Source organism: Hypanus sabinus, chromosome 3 (genome assembly GCF_030144855.1).
Source record: "Hypanus sabinus isolate sHypSab1 chromosome 3, sHypSab1.hap1, whole genome shotgun sequence".
NCBI lineage: Eukaryota > Metazoa > Chordata > Chondrichthyes > Myliobatiformes > Dasyatidae > Hypanus > Hypanus sabinus.
The window spans coordinates 189956572-189981527 of NC_082708.1; the positions used below are offsets into that span (position 1 = coordinate 189956572).

Consider the following 24956-nt stretch of genomic DNA (forward strand, 5'->3'; position numbering starts at 1 on the left):
GAGTTTCGCTCACAGTCTAACCTGTGTGTTGATATCCGAGTAAATGACCATATAGGGAACTGTTGTGACATGGCCATGGAGAAATTTTGAAAGAGGCCAGAGAATTTTCTGGAAAATCAGGGGAGCAGTTATCAGCCAGAGCGCGTTATGGGTTCTGACCGCTTCTCTATAGTTCTGCATGCTGTTTTACAGTCCTGGACATGCCACACCCTGCAATGTTTGGTATGAAAACTGCTCTCCAATCACTCGTACCCTCAGGGCAAACCAGTACCAGCGCTGTGCTTGACGTCACTTCCCTTGGTTCCAGCCATCACCTGCGATCACCGAGGCCTCCCTGCAAGGTGCTTCTGCCCCTGCTGAGGGGAGACGCTGGTGGAACCGTCACAGTGGAAGGGCAGAGTGTGAGGAGTGAGAGAGAGAGTGAGAGGAGGGGGCAAGTCCAATATTCAGACAGAGAGAGGCTATACCCATTTAAAGGGACGGTTGGCATTGCAGAATGTACAAGGACTGGGGTGCAGAGAGTTCCCAAGAGGACAAGCAGAGGTAAAGGTGGAAGTCAGCCAAGGGAGCGGAGAGACAGTGGGGGGAACTGCACCAGGGGAGAAGAGGGAGGGCAGAGACAAATTGGACAAAGGGTAGAGAGTGGTGGAGAGGTAGAGTGAGCTGGGAAAGAGACAGGGGGTGGAGCTGGGTGAGAGATAGAGCAGAGAGAGAGAGCTGGGTGAGAGACGGGAGGAGATAGAGAGAGAGGTGAGTTTAAGATAGAGGAGGAGAGAGGTGGGTGAGTTACAGGGAAGGATAAGCAGGTGGAAAGAGGGGAAAGGGGAGGGGAGGGAGAGCTGAGTGAGGAAGAGAGGAGAGAAAGGTGGGTAAAAGAGAGAGTGGATATATGATAGAGTGACAGAGGGGACGAAAGAGGTGAGAGAGGAGGGGGAGAGGTGAGTGAGCCGCCACCACCACTGTCCAGTGAGCTGGCGGTTGTCAAAGACAGCGGGGACCCCAGCAGAAGATGACGGCACCACAGCAGATGGTAAGTGCCCATCTGTCCCTCACCCGATTGCCCTGTGGCCATTGTTACCGAGCAGGAGGGGGACCCAGAGCAACAACGTGCAGCAAAAGTGGGAAGCTGGGGGGTGGTGGCAGGAGCGTGCAGAAGGAGCAGGCTGCTGGGGTCTCTGCCAGCGCAGACCACAAGGTCGGAGAGGTGAAATCTTGATAAGGGAGCTCCAAACCTCACACCCACCCTCCCTCCCCCACTCTGCACCCATTTCAATTCCCTTACACCCATTCCTATCTCCACAGCCCTCCCTCCTCTCCACCCATCCACATCACTCATTCACTCCTATCTCCCCCTACCCTCTTCCCTCCCTTCCTCCCTTTCCCTGCTCCTCTCCCGTTTGTCCCTCCTCCTTCTCTTTCACCCCAAGCCTCCTCTCCTTCCCATCCTGCCCCCTTGTCTCTCTCTTTCTCTCTCTCCGCTTCCATCCTCTGCTCCCACCTCTTCAGTCTCACTCATCAGCTCCCCTCCCCTGCTCCGGCCAGCACCAGAGGGAGACAGCCGGTAGGCGGAGGTGAGGGGGAGATTGGAGCAAGAGCTGGCAGGTGAGGGAGGGAGGTGGTAGGAGGGTGGGTGACGAGGGGTGTTCATTGTTCAGTCTCAGATCTATGGGTGACAACGCACAGTGTGGAGGGAAGCTGCAAACCACCTTCCACTGTGACTTAGAAATAGAACAGTACAGACCTTTCGGCCCACTATGTTGTGCCAACCCTTTAAGATCAATCTGACACTCCCCATCCACAGAATATTCTATTTTTCTGTCTTCCATGTTCCTTTCTAAGGGTTTCTTAAATGCCACAAACATATCTGCCCCTACCACCACCCCTGGCAGTGCGTTCCACACACACCCACCACTCTCACCACTAAAATCTACCTCTGACATCTCCCCACCCATACCCAATCCTTAAAATTATGCCCCCTTGTATTAGCCTTTTCCATCCTGCAATAGCCTCTGTCTGTCCACTCAATCTGTTTCTCTTATCTTGTAAAACTTTATCACATCACCTCTTATCCTCACTCGCTCCAAGGAGAAAAGCCCCAACTCATTTCAACCTGTCCACATAAGACATGCTCGCTAATCCGGGCAGCATCCTGGTAAATCTCCTCTGCACCCTCTCGAATCCAGGCAGCATCCTGGTGAATCTCCTCTGCACACTCTCTAATCCAGGCAGCATCCTGGTAAATCTCCTCTGCACCCTCTCTAATCCAGACAGCATCCTGGTGAATCTCCTCTGCACCCTCTCTAATCCAGACAGCATCCTGGTGAATCTCCTCTGCACCCTCTCTAATCCAGACAGCATCCTGGTGAATCTCCTCTGCACCCTCTCTAATCCAGACAGCATCCTGGTGAATCTCCTCTGCACCCTCTCTAATCCAGACAGCATCCTGGTGAATCTCCTCTGCACCCTCTCTAATCCAGACAGCATCGTGGTGAATCTACTCTGCACCCTCTCTAATCCAGGCAGCATCCTGGTAAATCTCCTCTGCACCCTCTCTAATCCAGGCAGCATCCTGGTGAATCTCCTTTGCACCCTCTCTAATCCGGGCAGCATCCTGGTAAATCTCCTCTGCACCCTCTCTAATCCAGGCAGCATCCTGGTGAATCTCCTCTGCGCCCTCTCTAATCCAGGCAGCATCCTGGTAAATCTCCTCTGCACCCTCTCTAATCCAGGCAGCATCCTGGTGAATCTCCTCTGCACCCTCTCTAATCCGGGCAGCATCCTGGTAAATCTCCTCTGCACCCTCTCTAATCCAGGCAGCATCCTGGTGAATCTCCTCTGCAGCCTCTCTAATCCAGGCAGCATCCTGGTAAATCTCCTCTGCACCCTCTCTAATCCGGGCAGCATCCTGGTAAATCTCCTCTGCACCCTCTCTAATCCGGGCAGCATCCTGGTGAATCTCCTCTGCAGCCTCTCTAATCCAGGCAGCATCCTGGTAAATCTCCTCTGCACCCTCTCTAATCCAGGCAGCATCCTGGTGAATCTCCTCTGCACCCTCTCTAAAGCTTCCACATCCTTCCTATAGTGAAGAGACCAGAACTGAGCACTATATTCCAAGTGTGGTCTAACCAGGGTTTTTATATACTGCTGCAACATTACTTCGCAGTTCTTGAACTCAATCCCCCAACTACTGATTCCAATGCAGCATACACTGTCAACATGCAAGGCCACTTAGAGGATCTCTGGATGTGTACCCTGAGGTTTGTCTGTTCCTCCACACTGCTCACTTCCACACGTTGAGATATATCTCCGCTCCTTCAGCATCAGAGTCGAAGCGCCTTTATCTGCAGTGGTTCAAGAGGGAGCTTCACCCCACCTCCTCAAGAGGCAGTTCATGATGGGCAATAAATGCTGGTATTGCTGAGAGAGTGAGTAAAAAGTTGATGTCAGTGCAAAACCTGTAACAGAATGAATTTGTCCCATTCCCACCTGGGTGGAGGCTACATAGCATCCACGCCAGGACCACCACTCTCAAAAATAGTTACTTTCCTCAAGCAGTGAGGCTGATCAACACCCCCAACCACTAACCCACCCCCTACCACTATTTTGTCATTTCCTGTCAGTCACCCTATGTACTATACTCCTGTGCTTGACGTCACTAAATGGGCATACAATCAATCTATGAACTAATATATCTATTTATATTTATTGAGTTCTTTTATTATTGTGGTCTTTATCTCACTGTTTTTTTCTGATGTATTGGACCCGGAATAACAATTAACTCATTGTCTTTTACACTTGTGCTGGAAATGACATTAAACAGCCTTGAATCTTGTATTTTGACGGTTTTTAACACAGGAAGCGGTGGCTGCCTGGGGTAACAGTGAAGGTGTTCAAAGGCTATTAAATAGGCACATGGTTGTACCAAGAACTGAGTGATATGGATGTTGTGCAGGCAGAGGAATTAATTTAGCCAGGCATGTAATCCTGTGAATGATTCTGGCAATGAAAGGGTTAAGGCATGAGGCAATGACATTAAACAATTTTGAAGCAAAGAGTTATTGAAAAGTACAGCACAGAAACAGGTCCTTCAGCCCATCTACACCATGCCAAGCCATTTAAACTGCCAAGTCCCATCGCCCTACACTGGGACCATAACTCTTCACACCGTTACCATCTACGTACCTATCCAAACCTCTCTTAAATGTTGCAATTGAGCTCATATGCTCGTAGCTCTTTCCACACTCTCACCACCCTCTGAGTGATGAAGTTTCCCCTCATGTTTCCCTTAAACTTCTCACCTTTCACCCTTAACCCATGACCTCTGGTTATAGTTCCACCCAACCTCAGTGGAAAAAGCTTGCTTGCATTTACCGTATCTATACCCATCAGAATTTTGTATACCTCTATCAAATCTCCTCTCAATCTTCTCTGTACTCTTCCAACTTTACCTGTAGGTAGGTGACCAAAACTGGACACAATATTCCAAATTAGGCCTCACCAATATCTTATACAACTTCAATATAATATCTCATCTCCTGTACTCAATACTTTGATTTATGAAGTTTTATTTATGACCCTAACTACCTGTGACACCACTTTCAATGAATTATGGCCTGTATTCCCAGATCCTTTGTTTTACACACTCCTCAGTGCCCGACCGTTCACTGTGTAAGACCTATCCTGGCTGGTCCTACTAACGTGCAACACCTCACACTTGTCTGCATTAAATTCCATCTGCCATTTTTCCAGCTGGTCCAGATCCCGCTGGAAGCTCTGATAGTCTTTCTCACCATTCACTACACCCCCAACTTTAGTGTCATCTGCAAATTTGCTGATGCAGTTAACCACATTATCATCCAGATCAATGATCTGGATGACAAATAACAAAGGACACAGCACCGGTCCCTGTAGCACTCCACAAGTCATGGGTCTCCAGTGAGAGAGGCAACCATCTACTACGACTCACTGGCTTCTCTCACAAAGCCAATATCTAACCCAATTTACTACCTCATGCCAAGCAACAGAACCGTCTTGACCAACCTCCCATGTGAGCCCTTGTCAAATGCCTTGCAAAGTCCATGTAGACAACATCCACTGCTTTTCATTCATCATCTTTCCTGGAAACTTCCTCGAAAATCTCCATAAGATTAGTTAGACACAACCTACCGTGTACAAAGCCATGCCGACTGTCCCTTACCAGTCCATGTCTATCCAGGTACTCATATGTCCGGTCCCTTAGAATACTTCTAATAGCTTCTCCATTACTGATGTCAGGCTCACCGGCCTATTTTATCTTCAGAGCCTTAAACAGCGGAACAACATCAGCCATCCCTTTCTCTCAATTCCTCCCGTCTCTGCCGCATCTGCTCTCAGGATGAGTCTTTTCATTCCAAAACTAAGATGTCCTCCTTCTTCAAAGAAAGGGGCTTCCCTTTCTCCACCATCAACACCGCCCTCAATCGCATCTCTTCCATTTCGCGCACATCTGCCCTCACCACATCTTCCCACCACCCTTCTAGGTAAGGGTTCCTCTTGAGCTCACCTACACCCCATCAGCCTCCATGTACTGCACATAATTCTTCAAAACTTCCGCTATCTCCAACAGACTTCCACCACCAAGCTCAGATCAAACTTACCAGCTCTTCACTCCACCTCTCCCCAATCCTGGTTTCACCCATCACCTGGTGCTTCTTCCTGCCCTTCCCCGACCTTCTAACCCTGACTCGTCATCTTTTTTTCTCCAGTTCTGCTGAGGGGTTTCGGCCCGAAATGTCGACTGTACTCTTTTCCACAGATGCTGCCTGGCCTGCTGAGTTCCTCCAGCATTTTGTGTGTGTGCTTGGATTTCCAGCATCTGCAGATTCTCTCCTGTTGAGGATGAGAGGTGATTTGATTGAGGTATACAAGATGACAAGAGCCATAGACCGAGTGGGCAACTGGACTTTTTTTTACCAGGGCAGTAATGGCTGACACTAGAGGACACATCGTTTTAAGGTGAATGGAGGAAAGTTTAGGGAAGATGTCAGAGGTAAGTTGTTATTGCACAGAGAAGGGTATGCCTGGAATATACGGTGCAGGGTGGTGGTAGAGGTAGATATATTAGGGAGATTTAACAGACTCCTGGAAAGAACGTGGACGGAGAGTTACAGGCTATATATGAGGAAAGGGTTAGATAGATTGTGGAATAGCTTCATACAGGTTGGCACAACATTGAAGGGCCTGGACCATGGAGCGTAGAAAACATTTACAATGATACTGCCACGACTCAAGGGTCTGCATTATAGAGAGAGGTTGAGCAGTTTGTGGCTTTATTCCTGAGAGCACAGAAGAGTAAGGAGTGATCCTTAGAATGTGGGACAACACCGCAGAGAATCCTGCCCTTTGGCCACTGCATTGTGCCAAACCACCAATTAAATTAGTAATTAAATGGCTAACTACCTTTCTACTTACACAATGTTCATAATCTTCCACTTTCCTCATATTAAACACTTTTTAAAATGTCCCTAATGTACCTGCCTCTAACACCACCACAGGCAGCGCATTGCAGGAACCCACCACTCTGTGTAAAAACCTGGCCCTGCACATCTCCTTCAAAATTATCCCCTCTTACCTTAAACTTGAGCCCTCTGGTATTAGACATTTCAAACCTCAGAAAAAGATACTGTCTGTCCATTCTATCTCTGCCTCTCATAATCTGATAAACCTCGATCAGATCTCTCCTCGGCCTTCGGCGCTCCAGAGAAAACAGCCCAAGTTTGTCCAGCCTCTAACCCAGGCAGCATCCTGGTAAATCTCTCTGCACCCTCTGCAAAGCCTCGACATCCTTTCTATAATGGGGCCCCAGAACTGATTGTTGTACTCCAGATGTAGCCTAACTAGAGTTTTGTAAAGCTGCAACATAATTTCCTGACTTTTGAACTCAATACATCCACTAATAGATCTTATAGAGGTGTTTAAGATCATGAGGGGCATAGATAGAATGTCTTTTCCCCAAGGTCAGGGTATCAGGAACTGGAGGGCATTGGTTTTGGGTGGAGGGGAGAGATTTAATAGGGTCCTGTGAAGCAAATTTTCAGTCAGAGGATGGCGAGAGGATTCAAGCTGTGAGGGGAATGGTTAAGGCAGGTACAGTAAAAACATTTAAAAGGTATTTGGCTGGGAAATGCTTAGAGGGTTATGGGCCAACACAGGCAAAAGGGATGAACTCAGATGGACCGGTGGGGCCAAAGCCTAAGCAGCTGTTTCTGTGCGGTCTGACCCCGTGACTCTCCCCTCCCACAGACCACCAACTCACGGACAGGAGCTGAGCTCAAGACGTGACGGGCACAGGCCACCGCCTCTATCGACTGCTCACTGCTGTTGGGACGGGGAGATCCGCAGCCCCTGGTCAGAGTACCGGCCAGCGTGTGTGGAGATGAAGACCCGGTGGGACTGGCTACTGCCTCTGTGCCTGTGGCTGACTCAACTGCACCTTGGCAAGGCTGAGAAGGTTTACCACAGCCGAGACCACTCTGACATCCAGGAGAGAGTGTGGACCAGGGCCCGACCTGTCCTCACCGTCAGGTCTGCCCAGGTAAGTCCAAGGTTCATGGGACCATGGGGTCATCGGAGGGTCATTGAGGGGTCATGTTGTGTCACAGAATGGTCGTATGGTGTCATCGCTGACTCATATGGGGCCATGTGGAATCATCGCAGGATGCTGTGTGTCATCATGGGATCACCGAGGGATAATGATGGGATCTAGAGAGGTCATGGGCCATGTGGGACTTGCTTATTCACTGATGGGAAGTGAGGTCACTGGCAATGCTCCTGAGTGCAGGGGGGGAGGACAAGGTTGAGATCATTCTGCCCATTGAGTCCATGCTGTCAGAGCAATCCCTCCCCCTCCCCACCCCATTAACATTCCCTTTAACCTACACCCCTCCCCACCCCCAATAACATTCCCTTTAACCTACACCCCTCCCCACCCCCAATAACATTCCCTTTAACCTACACCCCTCCCCACCCCAATAACATTCCCTTTAACCTACACCCCTCCCCACCCCATTAACATTCCCTTTAACCTACACCCCTCCCCACCCCCAATAACATTCCCTTTAACCTACACCCCTCCCCACCCCATTAACACTCCCTTTAACCTACACCCCTCCCCACCCCCAATAACATTCCCTTTAACCTACACCGCTCCCCACCCCCAATAACATCCCCTTTAACCTACACCTCTCCCCACCCCATTAACATTCCCTTTAACCTACACCTCTCCCCACCCCATTAACATTCCCTTTAACCTACACCTTTCCCCACCCCATTAACATTCCCATTAACCTACACCCGTCCCCACCCCCATTAACATTCCCATTAACCTACACCCCTCCCCACCCCATTAACATTCCCATTAACCTACACCCCTCCCCACCCCCATTAACATTCCCATTAACCTACACCCGTCCCCACCCCCATTAACATTCCCATTAACCTACACCCCTCCCCACCCCCAATAACATTCCCTTTAACCTACACCCCTCCCCACCCCCAATAACATTCCCTTTAACCTACACCCCTCCCCACCCCCAATAACATTCCCTTTAACCTACACCCCTCCCCACCCCATTAACATTCCCTTTAACCTACACCCCTCCCCACCCCCAATAACATTCCCTTTAACCTACACCCCTCCCCACCCCATTAACATTCCCTTTAACCTACACCCCTCCCCACCCCCAATAACATTCCCTTTAACCTACACCCCTCCCCACCCCATTAACATTCCCTTTAACCTACACCCCTCCCCACCCCCAATAACATTCCCTTTAACCTACACCTCTCCCCACCCCCAATAACATTCCCTTTAACCTACACCTCTCCCCACCCCATTAACATTCCCTTTAACCTACACCTTTCCCCACCCCATTAACATTCCCATTAACCTACACCCGTCCCCACCCCCATTAACATTCCCATTAACCTACACCCCTCCCCACCCCATTAACATTCCCATTAACCTACACCCCACCCCACCCCCATTAACATTCCCATTAACCTACACCCGTCCCCACCCACATTAACATTCCCATTAACCTACACCCCTCCCCACCCCCATTAACGTTCCCTTTAACCTACACCCCTCCCCACCCCATTAACGTCCCCTTTAACCTACACCCCTCCCCACCCCATTAACATTCCCATTAACCTACACCTGTCCCCACCACCATTAACATTCCCATTAACCTACACCCCTCCCCACCCCCAATAACATTCCCTTTAACCTACACCCCTCCCCACCCCATTAACATTCCCTTTAACCTACACCCCTCCCCACCCCCATTAACATTCCCTTTAACCTACACCCCTCCCCACCCCATTAACATTCCCATTAACCTACACCCGTCCCCACCCCCATTAACATTCCCTTTAACCTACACCCCTCACCACCCCATTAAAGTTCCCTTTAACCTACACCCCTCCCCACCCCCATTAACATTCTCTTTAACCTACACCCCTCCCCACCCCATTAAAGTTCCCTTTAACCTACACCCCTCCCCACCCCATTAACATTCCCTTTAACCTACACCCCTCCCCACCCCCATTAACATTCCCTTTAACCTACACCCCTCCCCACCCACATTAACATTCCCATTAACCTACACCCCTCCCCACCCCATTAACATTCCCATTAACCTACACCCATCCCCACCCCCATTAACATTCCCATTAACCTACACCCCTCCCCACCCCCAATAACATTCCCTTTAACCTACACCCCTCCCCACCCCCATTAACATTCCCTTTAACCTACACCCCTCCCCACCCCCATTAACGTTCCCTTTAACCTACACCCCTCCCCACCCCCATTAACGTTCCCTTTAACCTACACCCCTCCCCACACCCATTACCATTCCCTTTAACCTACACCCATCCCCACCCACATTAAAGTTCCCTTTAACCTACACCCCTCCACACCCCCATTAGCATTCCCTTTAACCTACACCTCTCCCCACCCCATTAACATTCCCTTTAACCTACACCCCTCCCCACCCCATTAACATTCCCATTAACCTACACCTTTCCCCACCCCATTAACATTCCCATTAACCTACACCCGTCCCCACCCCCATTAACATTCCCATTAACCTACACCCCTCCCCACCCCATTAACATTCCCATTAACCTACACCCCTCCCCACCCCCATTAACATTCCCATTAACCTACACCCGTCCCCACCCCCATTAACGTTCCCTTTAACCTACACCCCTCCCCACCCCATTAACGTCCCCTTTAACCTACACCCCTCCCCACCCCATTAACATTCCCATTAACCTACACCCGTCCACACCCCCATTAACATTCCCATTAACCTACACCCCTCCCCACCCCCAATAACATTCCCTTTAACCTACACCCCTCCCCACCCCATTAACATTCCCTTTAACCTACACCCCTCCCCACCCCCATTAACATTCCCTTTAACCTACACCCCTCCCCACCCCATTAACATTCCCATTAACCTACACCCGTCCCCACCCCCATTAACATTCCCTTTAACCTACACCCCTCCCCACCCCATTAAAGTTCCCTTTAACCTACACCCCTCCCCACCCCTATTAACATTCTCTTTAACCTACACCCCTCCCCACCCCATTAAAGTTCCCTTTAACCTACACCCCTCCCCACCCCATTAACATTCCCTTTAACCTACACCCCTCCCCACCCCCATTAAACATTCCCTTTAACCTACACCCCTCCCCACCCCCAATAACATTCCCTTTAACCTACACCCCTCCCCACCCCATTAACATTCCCTTTAACCTACACCTTTCCCCACCCCATGAACATTCCCATTAACCTACACCCGTCCCCACCCCCATTAACATTCCCATTAACCTACACCCCTCCCCACCCCATTAACATTCCCATTAACCTACACCCCTCCCCACCCCCATTAACATTCCCATTAACCTACACCCGTCCCCACCCCATTAACATTCCCATTAACCTACACCCCTCCCCACCCCCATTAACGTTCCCTTTAACCTACACCCCTCCCCACCCCATTAACGTCCCCTTTAACCTACACCCCTCCCCACCCCATTAACATTCCCATTAACCTACACCCGTCCCCACCCCCATTAACATTCCCATTAACCTACACCCGTCCCCACCCCCATTAACATTCCCTTTAACCTACACCCCTCCCCACCCACATTAACATTCCCTTTAACCTACACCCCTCCCCACCCCATTAACATTCCCATTAACCTACACCCATCCCCACCCCCATTAACATTCCCATTAACCTACACCCCTCCCCACCCCATTAACATTCCCTTTAACCTACACCCCTCCCCACCCCCAATAACATTCCCTTTAACCTACACCCCTCCCCACCCCATTAACATTCCCTTTAACCTACACCCCTCCCCACCCCCAATAACATTCCCTTTAACCTACACCTCTCCCCACCCCCAATAACATTCCCTTTAACCTACACCTCTCCCCACCCCATTAACATTCCCTTTAACCTACACCTTTCCCCACCCCATTAACATTCCCATTAACCTACACCCGTCCCCACCCCCATTAACATTCCCATTAACCTACACCCCTCCCCACCCCATTAACATTCCCATTAACCTACACCCCACCCCACCCCCATTAACATTCCCATTAACCTACACCCGTCCCCACCCACATTAACATTCCCATTAACCTACACCCCTCCCCACCCCCATTAACGTTCCCTTTAACCTACACCCCTCCCCACCCCATTAACGTCCCCTTTAACCTACACCCCTCCCCACCCCATTAACATTCCCATTAACCTACACCTGTCCCCACCACCATTAACATTCCCATTAACCTACACCCCTCCCCACCCCCAATAACATTCCCTTTAACCTACACCCCTCCCCACCCCATTAACATTCCCTTTAACCTACACCCCTCCCCACCCCCATTAACATTCCCTTTAACCTACACCCCTCCCCACCCCATTAACATTCCCATTAACCTACACCCGTCCCCACCCCCATTAACATTCCCTTTAACCTACACCCCTCACCACCCCATTAAAGTTCCCTTTAACCTACACCCCTCCCCACCCCCATTAACATTCTCTTTAACCTACACCCCTCCCCACCCCATTAAAGTTCCCTTTAACCTACACCCCTCCCCACCCCATTAACATTCCCTTTAACCTACACCCCTCCCCACCCCCATTAACATTCCCTTTAACCTACACCCCTCCCCACCCACATTAACATTCCCATTAACCTACACCCCTCCCCACCCCATTAACATTCCCATTAACCTACACCCATCCCCACCCCCATTAACATTCCCATTAACCTACACCCCTCCCCACCCCCAATAACATTCCCTTTAACCTACACCCCTCCCCACCCCCATTAACATTCCCTTTAACCTACACCCCTCCCCACCCCCATTAACGTTCCCTTTAACCTACACCCCTCCCCACCCCCATTAACGTTCCCTTTAACCTACACCCCTCCCCACACCCATTACCATTCTCTTTAACCTACACCCATCCCCACCCACATTAAAGTTCCCTTTAACCTACACCCCTCCACACCCCCATTAGCATTCCCTTTAACCTACACCTCTCCCCACCCCATTAACATTCCCTTTAACCTACACCTTTCCCCACCCCATTAACATTCCCATTAACCTACACCCGTCCCCACCCCCATTAACATTCCCATTAACCTACACCCCTCCCCACCCCATTAACATTCCCATTAACCTACACCCCTCCCCACCCCCATTAACATTCCCATTAACCTACACCCGTCCCCACCCCCATTAACGTTCCCTTTAACCTACACCCATCCCCACCCCATTAACGTCCCCTTTAACCTACACCCCTCCCCACCCCATTAACATTCCCATTAACCTACACCCGTCCACACCCCCATTAACATTCCCATTAACCTACACCCCTCCCCACCCCCAATAACATTCCCTTTAACCTACACCCCTCCCCACCCCATTAACATTCCCTTTAACCTACACCCCTCCCCACCCCCATTAACATTCCCTTTAACCTACACCCCTCCCCACCCCATTAACATTCCCATTAACCTACACCCGTCCCCACCCCCATTAACATTCCCTTTAACCTACACCCCTCCCCACCCCATTAAAGTTCCCTTTAACCTACACCCCTCCCCACCCCTATTAACATTCTCTTTAACCTACACCCCTCCCCACCCCATTAAAGTTCCCTTTAACCTACACCCCTCCCCACCCCATTAACATTCCCTTTAACCTACACCCCTCCCCACCCCCATTAACATTCCCTTTAACCTACACCCCTCCCCACCCCCAATAACATTCCCTTTAACCTACACCCCTCCCCACCCCATTAACATTCCCTTTAACCTACACCTTTCCCCACCCAATTAACATTCCCATTAACCTACACCCGTCCCCACCCCCATTAACATTCCCATTAACCTACACCCCTCCCCACCCCATTAACATTCCCATTAACCTACACCCCTCCCCACCCCCATTAACATTCCCATTAACCTACACCCCGTCCCCACCCCCATAAACATTCCCCATTAACCAACACCCCTCCCACCCCCATTAACGTTCCCTTTAACCTACACCCCTCCCCACCCCATTAACGTCCCCTTTAACCTACACCCCTCCCCACCCCATTAACCTTCCCATTAACCTACACCCGTCCCCACCCCCATTAACATTCCCATTAACTTACACCCGTCCCCACCCCCATTAACATTCCCTTAACCTACACCCCTCCCCACCCACATTAACATTCCCTTTAACCTACACCCCTCCCCACCCCATTAACATTCCCATTAACCTACACCCATCCCCACCCCCATTAACATTCCCATTAACCTACACCCCTCCCCACCCCCAATAACATTCCCTTTAACCTACACCCCTCCCCACCCCCATTAACGTTTCCTTTAACCTACACCCCTCCCCACCCCATCAACATTCCTTTAACCTGCACCCCTCCCCACCCCCATTAACATTCCCTTTAACCTACACCCCTCCCCACCCCATTAACGTTCCCTTTAACCTACACCCCTCCCCACCCCCATTAACGTTCCCTTTAACCTACACCCCTCCCCACCCCCATTAACGTTCCCTTTAACCTACACCCCTCCCCACCCACATTAACGTTCCCTTTAACCTACACCCCTCCCCACCCCCATTAACGTTCCCTTTAACCTACACCCCGCCCCACCCCCATTAACGTTCCCTTAACCTACACCCCTCCCCACCCCCATTAACGTTCCCTTTAACCTACACCCCTCCCCACCCACATTAACGTTCCCTTTAACCTACACCCCTCCCCACCCCATTAACGTTCCCTTTAATCTACACCCCTCCCCAACCCCATTAACGTTCCCTTTAACCTACACCCCTCCCCACCCCCATTAACGTTCCCTTTAAGCTACACCCCTCCCCACCCCATTAAAGTTCCCTTTAATATACACCCCTCCCCACCCCCATTAACATTCCCTTTAACCTACACCCCTCCCCACCCCCATTAACGTTCCCTTTAACCTACACCCCTCCCCACCCCCATTACCATTCTCTTTAACCTACACCCATCCCCACCCACATTAAAGTTCCCTTTAAACTACACCCCTCCACACCCCATTAACATTCCCATTAACCTACACCCGTCCCCACCCCCATTAACATTCCCATTAACCTACACCCCTCCCCACCCCCAATAACATTCCCTTTAACCTACACCCCTCCCCACCCCCATTAACGTTCCCTTTAACCTACTCCCCTTCCCACCCCCATTAACGTTCCCTTTAACCTACACCCCCTCCCCACCCCCATTAAAGTTCCCTTTAACCTACACCCCTCCCCACCCCATTAAAGTTCCCTTTAACCTACACCCCTCCCCACCCCCATTAACATTCTCTTTAACCTACACCCCTCCCCACCCCATTAAAGTTCCCTTTAACCTACACCCCTCCCCACCCCATTAACATTCCCTTTAACCTACACCCCTCCCCACCCACATTAACATTCCCTTTAACCTACACCCCTCCCCACCCCATTAACATTCCCATTAACCTACACCCATCCCCACCCCCATTAACATTCCCATTAACCTACACCCCTCCCCACCCCCAATAACATTCCCTTTAACCTACACCCCTCCCCACCCCCATTAACGTTCCCTTTAACCTACACCCCTCCCCACCCCCATTAACGTTCCCTTTAACCTACACCCCTCCCCACCCCCATTAACGTTCCCTTTAACCTACACCCCTCCACACCCCCATTAGCATTCCCTTTAACCTACACCTCTCCCCACCCCATTAACATTCCCTTAACCTACACCCCTCCCCACCCCCAATAACATTCCCTTTAACCTACACCTCTCCCCACCCCATTAACATTCCCTTTAACCTACACCTTTCCCCACCCCATTAACATTCCCATTAACCTACACCCATCCCCACCCCCATTAACATTCCCATTAACCTACACCCCTCCCCACCCCATTAACATTCCCATTAACCTACACCCCTCCCCACCCCCATTAACATTCCCATTAACCTACACCCGTCCCCACCCCCATTAACATTCCCATTAACCTACACCCCTCCCCACCCCCATTAACGTTCCCTTTAACCTACACCCCTCCCCACCCCATTAACGTCCCCTTTAACCTACACCCCTCCCCACCCCATTAACATTCCCATTAACCTACACCCGTCCCCACCCCCATTAACATTCCCATTAACCTACACCCCTCCCCACCCCCAATAACATTCCCTTTAACCTACACCCCTCCCCACCCCATTAACATTCCCTTTAACCTACACCCCTCCCCACCCCGATTAACATTCCCTTTAACCTACACCCCTCCCCACCCCATTAACATTCCCTTTAACCTACACCCCTCCCCACCCCATTAACATTCCCATTAACCTACACCCGTCCCCACCCCCATTAACATTCCCTTTAACCTACACCCCTCCCCACCCCATTAAAGTTCCCTTTAACCTACACCCCTCCCCACCCCCATTAACATTCTCTTTAACCTACACCCCTCCCCACCCCATTAAAGTTCCCTTTAACCTACACCCCTCCCCACCCCATTAACATTCCCTTTAACCTACACCCCTCCCCACCCCCATTAACATTCCCTTTAACCTACACCCCTCCCCACCCACATTAACATTCCCTTTAACCTACACCCCTCCCCACCCCATTAACATTCCCATTAACCTACACCCATCCCCACCTCCATTAACATTCCCATTAACCTACACCCCTCCCCACCCCCAATAACATTCCCTTTAACCTACACCCCTCCCCACCCCCATTAACGTTCCCTTTAACCTACACCCCTCCCCACCCCCATTAACGTTCCCTTTAACCTACACCCCTCCCCACCCCCATTAACGTTCCCTTTAACCTACACCCCTCCCCACCCCCATTACCATTCTCTTTAACCTACACCCCTCCCCACCCCATTAAAGTTCCCTTTAACCTACACCCCTCCCCACCCCCATTAGCATTCTCTTTAACCTACACCCCTCCCCACCCACATTAACATTCCCTTTAACCTACACCCCTCCCCACCCCCATTAACATTCCCTTTAACCTACACCCCTCCCCACCCTCATTAACATTCCCTTTAACCTACACCCCTCCCCACCCACATTAACATTCCCATTAACCTACACCCCTCCCCACCCCATTAACATTCCCATTAACCTACACCCATCCCCACCCCCATTAACATTCCCATTAACCTACACCCCTCCCCACCCCCAATAACATTCCCTTTAACCTACACCCCTCCCCACCCCCATTAACATTCCCTTTAACCTACACCCCTCCCCACCCCCATTAACGTTCCCTTTAACCTACACCCCTCCCCACCCCCATTAACGTTCCCTTTAACCTACACCCCTCCCCACACCCATTACCATTCTCTTTAACCTACACCCATCCCCACCCACATTAAAGTTCCCTTTAACCTACACCCCTCCACACCCCCATTAGCATTCCCTTTAACCTACACCTCTCCCCACCCCATTAACATTCCCTTTAACCTACACCTTTCCCCACCCCATTAACATTCCCATTAACCTACACCCGTCCCCACCCCCATTAACATTCCCATTAACCTACACCCCTCCCCACCCCATTAACATTCCCATTAACCTACACCCCTCCCCACCCCCATTAACATTCCCATTAACCTACACCCGTCCCCACCCCCATTAACGTTCCCTTTAACCTACACCCCTCCCCACCCCATTAACGTCCCCTTTAACCTACACCCCTCCCCACCCCATTAACATTCCCATTAACCTACACCCGTCCACACCCCCATTAACATTCCCATTAACCTACACCCCTCCCCACCCCCAATAACATTCCCTTTAACCTACACCCCTCCCCACCCCATTAACATTCCCTTTAACCTACACCCCTCCCCACCCCCATTAACATTCCCTTTAACCTACACCCCTCCCCACCCCATTAACATTCCCATTAACCTACACCCGTCCCCACCCCCATTAACATTCCCTTTAACCTACACCCCTCCCCACCCCATTAAAGTTCCCTTTAACCTACACCCCTCCCCACCCCTATTAACATTCTCTTTAACCTACACCCCTCCCCACCCCATTAAAGTTCCCTTTAACCTACACCCCTCCCCACCCCATTAACATTCCCTTTAACCTACACCCCTCCCCACCCCCATTAACATTCCCTTTAACCTACACCCCTCCCCACCCCCAATAACATTCCCTTTAACCTACACCCCTCCCCACCCCATTAACATTCCCTTTAACCTACACCTTTCCCCACCCAATTAACATTCCCATTAACCTACACCCGTCCCCACCCCCATTAACATTCCCATTAACCTACACCCCTCCCCACCCCATTAACATTCCCATTAACCTACACCCCTCCCCACCCCCATTAACATTCCCATTAACCTACACCCGTCCCCACCCCCATTAACATTCCCATTAACCTACACCCCTCCCCACCCCCATTAACGTTCCCTTTAACCTACACCCCTCCCCACCCCATTAACGTCCCCTTTAACCTACACCCCTCCCCACCCCATTAACCTTCCCATTAACCTACACCCGTCCCCACCCCCATTAACATTCCCATTAACTTACACCCGTCCCCACCCCCATTAACATTCCCTTTAACCTACACCCCTCCCCACCCACATTAACATTCCCTTTAACCTACACCCCTCCCCACCCCATTAACATTCCCATTAACCTACACCCATCCCCACCCCCATTAACATTCCCATTAACCTACACCCCTCCCCACCCCCAATAACATTCCCTTTAACCTACACCCCTCCCCACCCCCATTAACGTTTCCTTTAACCTACACCCCTCCCCACCCCATCAACATTCCCTTTAACCTGCACCCCTCCCCACCCCCATTAACATTCCCTTTAACCTACACCCCTCCCCACCCCATTAACGTTCCCTTTAACCTACACCCCTCCCCACCCCCATTAACGTTCCCTTTAACCTACACCCCTCCCCACCCCCATTAACGTTCCCTTTAACCTACACCCCTCCCCACCCACATTAACGTTCCCTTTAACCTACACCCCTCCCCACCCCCATTAACGTTCCCTTTAACCTACACCCCGCCCCACCCCCATTAACGTTCCCTTTAACCTACACCCCTCCCCACCCCCATTAACGTTCCCTTTAACCTACACCCCTCCCCACCCACATTAACGTTCCCTTTAACCTACACCCCTCCCCACCCCCATTAACGTTCCCTTTAATCTACACCCCTCCCCAACCCCATTAACGTTCCCTTTAACCTACACCCCTCCCCACCCCCATTAACGTTCCCTTTAAGCTACACCCCTCCCCACCCCATTAAAGTTCCCTTTAATATACACCCCTCCCCACCCCCATTAACATTCCCTTTAACCTACACCCCTCCCCACCCCCATTAACGTTCCCTTTAACCTACACCCCTCCCCACCCCCATTACCATTCTCTTTAACCTACACCCATCCCCACCCACATTAAAGTTCCCTTTAAACTACACCCCTCCACACCCCATTAACATTCCCATTAACCTACACCCGTCCCCACCCCCATTAACATTCCCATTAACCTACACCCCTCCCCACCCCCAATAACATTCCCTTTAACCTACACCCCTCCCCACCCCCATTAACATTCCCTTTAACCTACTCCCCTTCCCACCCCCATTAACGTTCCCTTTAACCTACACCCCTCCCCACCCCCATTAAAGTTCCCTTTAACCTACACCCCTCCCCACCCCATTAAAGTTCCCTTTAACCTACACCCCTCCCCACCCCCATTAACATTCTCTTTAACCTACACCCCTCCCCACCCCATTAAAGTTCCCTTTAACCTACACCCCTCCCCACCCCATTAACATTCCCTTTAACCTACACCCCTCCCCACCCACATTAACATTCCCTTTAACCTACACCCCTCCCCACCCCATTAACATTCCCATTAACCTACACCCATCCCCACCCCCATTAACATTCCCATTAACCTACACCCCTCCCCACCCCCAATAACATTCCCTTTAACCTACACCCCTCCCCACCCCCATTAACGTTCCCTTTAACCTACACCCCTCCCCACCCCCATTAACGTTCCCTTTAACCTACACCCCTCCCCACCCCCATTAACGTTCCCTTTAACCTACACCCCTCCACACCCCCATTAGCATTCCCTTTAACCTACACCTCTCCCCACCCCATTAACATTCCCTTTAACCTACACCCCTCCCCACCCCCAATAACATTCCCTTTAACCTACACCTCTCCCCACCCCATTAACATTCCCTTTAACCTACACCTTTCCCCACCCCATTAACATTCCCATTAACCTACACCCATCCCCACCCCCATTAACATTCCCATTAACCTACACCCCTCCCCACCCCATTAACATTCCCATTAACCTACACCCCTCCCCACCCCCATTAACATTCCCATTAACCTACACCCGTCCCCACCCCCATTAACATTCCCATTAACCTACACCCCTCCCCACCCCCATTAACGTTCCCTTTAACCTACACCCCTCCCCACCCCATTAACGTCCCCTTTAACCTACACCCCTCCCCACCCCATTAACATTCCCATTAACCTACACCCGTCCCCACCCCCATTAACATTCCCATTAACCTACACCCCTCCCCACCCCCAATAACATTCCCTTTAACCTACACCCCTCCCCACCCCATTAACATTCCCTTTAACCTACACCCCTCCCCACCCCGATTAACATTCCCTTTAACCTACACCCCTCCCCACCCCATTAACATTCCCTTTAACCTACACCCCTCCCCACCCCATTAACATTCCCATTAACCTACACCCGTCCCCACCCCCATTAACATTCCCTTTAACCTACACCCCTCCCCACCCCATTAAAGTTCCCTTTAACCTACACCCCTCCCCACCCCCATTAACATTCTCTTTAACCTACACCCCTCCCCACCCCATTAAAGTTCCCTTTAACCTACACCCCTCCCCACCCCATTAACATTCCCTTTAACCTACACCCCTCCCCACCCCCATTAACATTCCCTTTAACCTACACCCCTCCCCACCCACATTAACATTCCCTTTAACCTACACCCCTCCCCACCCCATTAACATTCCCATTAACCTACACCCATCCCCACCTCCATTAACATTCCCATTAACCTACACCCCTCCCCACCCCCAATAACATTCCCTTTAACCTACACCCCTCCCCACCCCCATTAACGTTCCCTTTAACCTACACCCCTCCCCACCCCCATTAACGTTCCCTTTAACCTACACCCCTCCCCACCCCCATTAACGTTCCCTTTAACCTACACCCCTCCCCACCCCCATTACCATTCTCTTTAACCTACACCCCTCCCCACCCCATTAAAGTTCCCTTTAACCTACACCCCTCCCCACCCCCATTAGCATTCTCTTTAACCTACACCCCTCCCCACCCACATTAACATTCCCTTTAACCTACACCCCTCCCCACCCCCATTAACATTCCCTTTAACCTACACCCCTCCCCACCCTCATTAACATTCCCTTTAACCTACACCCCTCCCCACCCACATTATTCCCTTTAACCTACACCCCTCCCCACCCCATTAACGTTCCCTTTAACCTACACCCTCCCCACCTCCATTAACATTCCCTTTAACCTACACCCCTCCCCACCCCATCAACATTCCCTTTAACCTACACCCCTCCCCACCCACATTGATCCCTTTAACCTACATCCCTCCCCACCCCCATTAACGTTTCCTTTAACCTACACCCCTCCCCACCCCATCAACATTCCCTTTAACCTGCACCCCTCCCCACCCCCATTAACATTCCCTTTAACCTACACCCCTCCCCACCCCATTAACGTTCCCTTTAACCTACACCCCTCCCCACCCCCATTAACGTTCCCTTTAACCTACACCCCTCCCCACCCCCATTAACGTTCCCTTTAACCTACACCCCTCCCCACCCACATTAACGTTCCCTTTAACCTACACCCCTCCCCACCCCCATTAACGTTCCCTTTAATCTACACCCCTCCCCAACCCCATTAACGTTCCCTTTAACCTACACCCCTCCCCACCCCCATTAACGTTCCCTTTAACCTACACCCCTCCCCACCCCCATTAACGTTCCCTTTAACCTACACCCCTCCCCACCCACATTAACGTTCCCTTTAACCTACACCCCTCCCCACCCCCATTAACGTTCCCTTTAATCTACACCCCTCCCCAACCCCATTAACGTTCCCTTTAACCTACACCCCTCCCCACCCCCATTAACGTTCCCTTTAAGCTACACCCCTCCCCACCCCATTAAAGTTCCCTTTAATATACACCCCTCCCCACCCCCATTAACATTCCCTTTAACCTACACCCCTCCCCACCCCCATTAACGTTCCCTTTAACCTACACCCCTCCCCACCCCATTACCATTCTCTTTAACCTACACCCATCCCCACCCACATTAAAGTTCCCTTTAACCTACACCCCTCCACACCCCATTAACATTCCCATTAACCTACACCCGTCCCCACCCCCATTAACATTCCCATTAACCTACACCCCTCCCCACCCCCAATAACATTCCCTTTAACCTACACCCCTCCCCACCCCCATTAACGTTCCCTTTAACCTACTCCCCTTCCCACCCCCATTAACGTTCCCTTTAACCTACACCCCTCCCCACCCCCATTAAAGTTCCCTTTAACCTACACCCCTCCCCACCCCCATTAACATTCCCTTTAACCTACACCCCTCCCCACCCACATTTAACCTATTAGAGCCACACAAGTTATAGGGAATGGAGACAGACCCAATCCCCGCTAAACCTTTCCCACCTGTCTACCGGCCCAAATGCTTTTTAAATACAGTAATTGTATCCAGCTCAACAACTGCCTCTATGCCCCCCAGGGCCCTTTTAAATATTTCCCCTCTCACTTTACCCTCTAGTTTTAGACTCCCCTATCCTGGGGAAGAGACTGTGACCAACCCCCTTTATCCATGACCTTTGTGGCAGATCCAGATAAGTTTATTGTCACACACACCCAGGAGCAATAAAATTCCTTGTTCACATGAAACGCAGAGACCAATAAAAGTATGGACCACTTCATGAACACAAGAGATTCTGCAGATACTGGACATCCAGAGCAACACACACAAAATGCTGGAGGAACTCAGCAGGTCAGGCAGCATCCATGGAAATGAACAAACAGTCGAACGTTCGATGTTACAGGCTGAGACTCTTTATCGGAATTTGACGAAGGGTCTCAGCCCGTAATATCGACTGTTCATTCATATTCATAGATGGAACACTTCAAGGTTTGTGGGCAACTTCTGGAAGGTCACTTTCAGTTTCCTGTGCCGAAGGGAAAAGGTCCTTCTCTATCCTGATAACTCCAGCCCTGGCAACATTTTCCAAACCATCCCAAGCTCAATCACATCTTTCCTGTAGCTGAGTGACCGAACTGCAGTGGTAATCACAGTGCGGTCTCACCATTGTATTGTGCAACAGTAATATGACGTCTTTTCGGATTCTCATGTTTTTTACCCAAGGTTCTTTCGGAAGTCAGGAAGGAAGCACAAAACTTGTTGCTTCATAATTGTTTCATTCAGTGCTAATAGAACAAGAAAGCTGAAAATGGAAAGCGATGGAGGTCTAGTAAGTGAAGAGATGGAGAGGCAAAAGATGGCACAGCCTTTGGTCAGCTCTTTGTTATACACATAGGTGGAAAAATTACATTCAATTTGGCGGTTAGGAGCCAGCCAATCAGAAAACTACTATTCAAATAATGCCCCAATAGAGAAGCTTCCAGAGCTTTCCAAACCATACAAAACAGCACTAAGCAATTGCATATACATACTGTGACCACTAGGAAACATACTAAACTGTTACATACATATGAATAGTTGTGATAGAATTCATACTGCAATTTGTGTGGAAGAAGCATAACTCAGATGTATCAGTATCACAATGGAATAAAGGGAATTACAGAGGCATGAGAGAGGAGCTTGCCCAGGTGGATTGGAGGAGGATACTGGTGGGGATTACAGCAGAGCAGAGATGGCTGAAGTGTCTGGGAAAGGTTCACAAGGTGCAGGATAGATATGTCCCACAGAAGAAGTTCTCAAATGGCAGGGCTAGGCAACCATGACTGACAAAGGAAGTTAAGGACTGCATAAAAGCCAAAGGAAGGGCATATAAATAGCAAAAGTGAGTGGGAAGCTCCTAAAATCCACCAAAAGGCAACTAAAAAGGCTATAAGGGAAAAGATTAACTATGCACGCAAACTAGCCGATAATATAAAGCAGGATACTATAAGTTTTTTCAGTTATATAGAGTAAAAGGGGGAGTTGATATTGGACCACTGGAAAATGATGCTGCTGAAGTAGTAATGGGGGACATAGTATTGGCAGGTAATGTGTATTTTACATTAGTTCACTGTGGAAGATATTATCAGTGTGGCAGACGTCCGTGAGTGTCAGGGAGCAGGAGTGAGTGCAGTTGCTATTACAAAGGGAAAAGTATCAGGCAAACTGAAAGGTCTTGAGGTGGATAAGTCAGCTGGACCAGATGGCCTACATCCCAGAGCCCTGAGAGAGGTTGCTGAAGAGATAACGGATCCATTGATCATGATGCTTCAAGAATCACTTGATTCTGGCATGGTCCCGGAGGACTGGACGATTGCAAACGTCACTCCACCCTTTCAGAAGGGAGGAAGGCAAAAGAAAGGAAATTACAGCCAGTTAGCCTAATCTCAGTGCTTGGGAAAGTGTTGGAGTCTATTATTAAGGATGAGATTTCGGGATACCAGAAGACTAATGATAAAATAAGTCAAAGTCAGCAAGTGAAGAGAAATCTTGCCTGACAAAACTGTTAAGAGTAGGGTGGACAGGGGAGAGGCAGTGGATGTCATTTACTTGGATTTTCAGAAGGCATTTTGCAAGGTGCCACACATGAGGCTACTTAATAAGATAAAATCCTATGGCATTACAGGAAAGTTACTGGCATGGATAGAGGAATGACTGACAGGCAGGAGGCAGTGAGTGGGAATAAAGGGGGCCATTTCTGGTTGGCTGCCAGTGACTAGTGGTGTTCCTCAGGGGTCAGTATTGGGACCGCTACTTTTCACTTTGTTTGACAATGGTTCAGATAATGGAATTGATGACTTTGTGGCAAAGTTTGCAGATAATACAAAGATAGGTGGAGGGTAGGTAGTGCTGAGGAAGCAATGCAAATGCAGCAGAACTTCGACAAATTGAAAGAATGGGTAAAAAAAATGGCAGATGGAATACAGTGTTGGGAAATGTATGATAATGCATTTTGGTAAAAGGAACAATAGTGTGGACTATTATCCAAATGGGGAGAAGGTTCAAACATCAA

At 50.2% G+C, this 24956-nt stretch overlaps 1 protein-coding gene across 4 annotated transcripts in view; it reads left to right on the plus strand.

Annotated features, from left to right (window-relative positions):
* Window positions 1–280: 280 nt before the first annotated feature.
* LOC132391994 (matrix metalloproteinase-21-like) overlaps window positions 281–24956 on the plus strand; it is a 47878-nt gene continuing 23202 nt past the window's right edge. The window contains exons 1-3 of one of the 4 annotated variants that reach the window (XM_059965866.1): window positions 281–1030; window positions 5795–5884; window positions 7282–7573. In XM_059965866.1, the coding sequence (XP_059821849.1) occupies window positions 7415–7573 (159 nt within the window). In that variant the 5' untranslated portion in view covers window positions 281–1030; window positions 5795–5884; window positions 7282–7414. The other 3 variants (XM_059965867.1, XM_059965864.1, XM_059965865.1) reach the window with 3 other exon arrangements.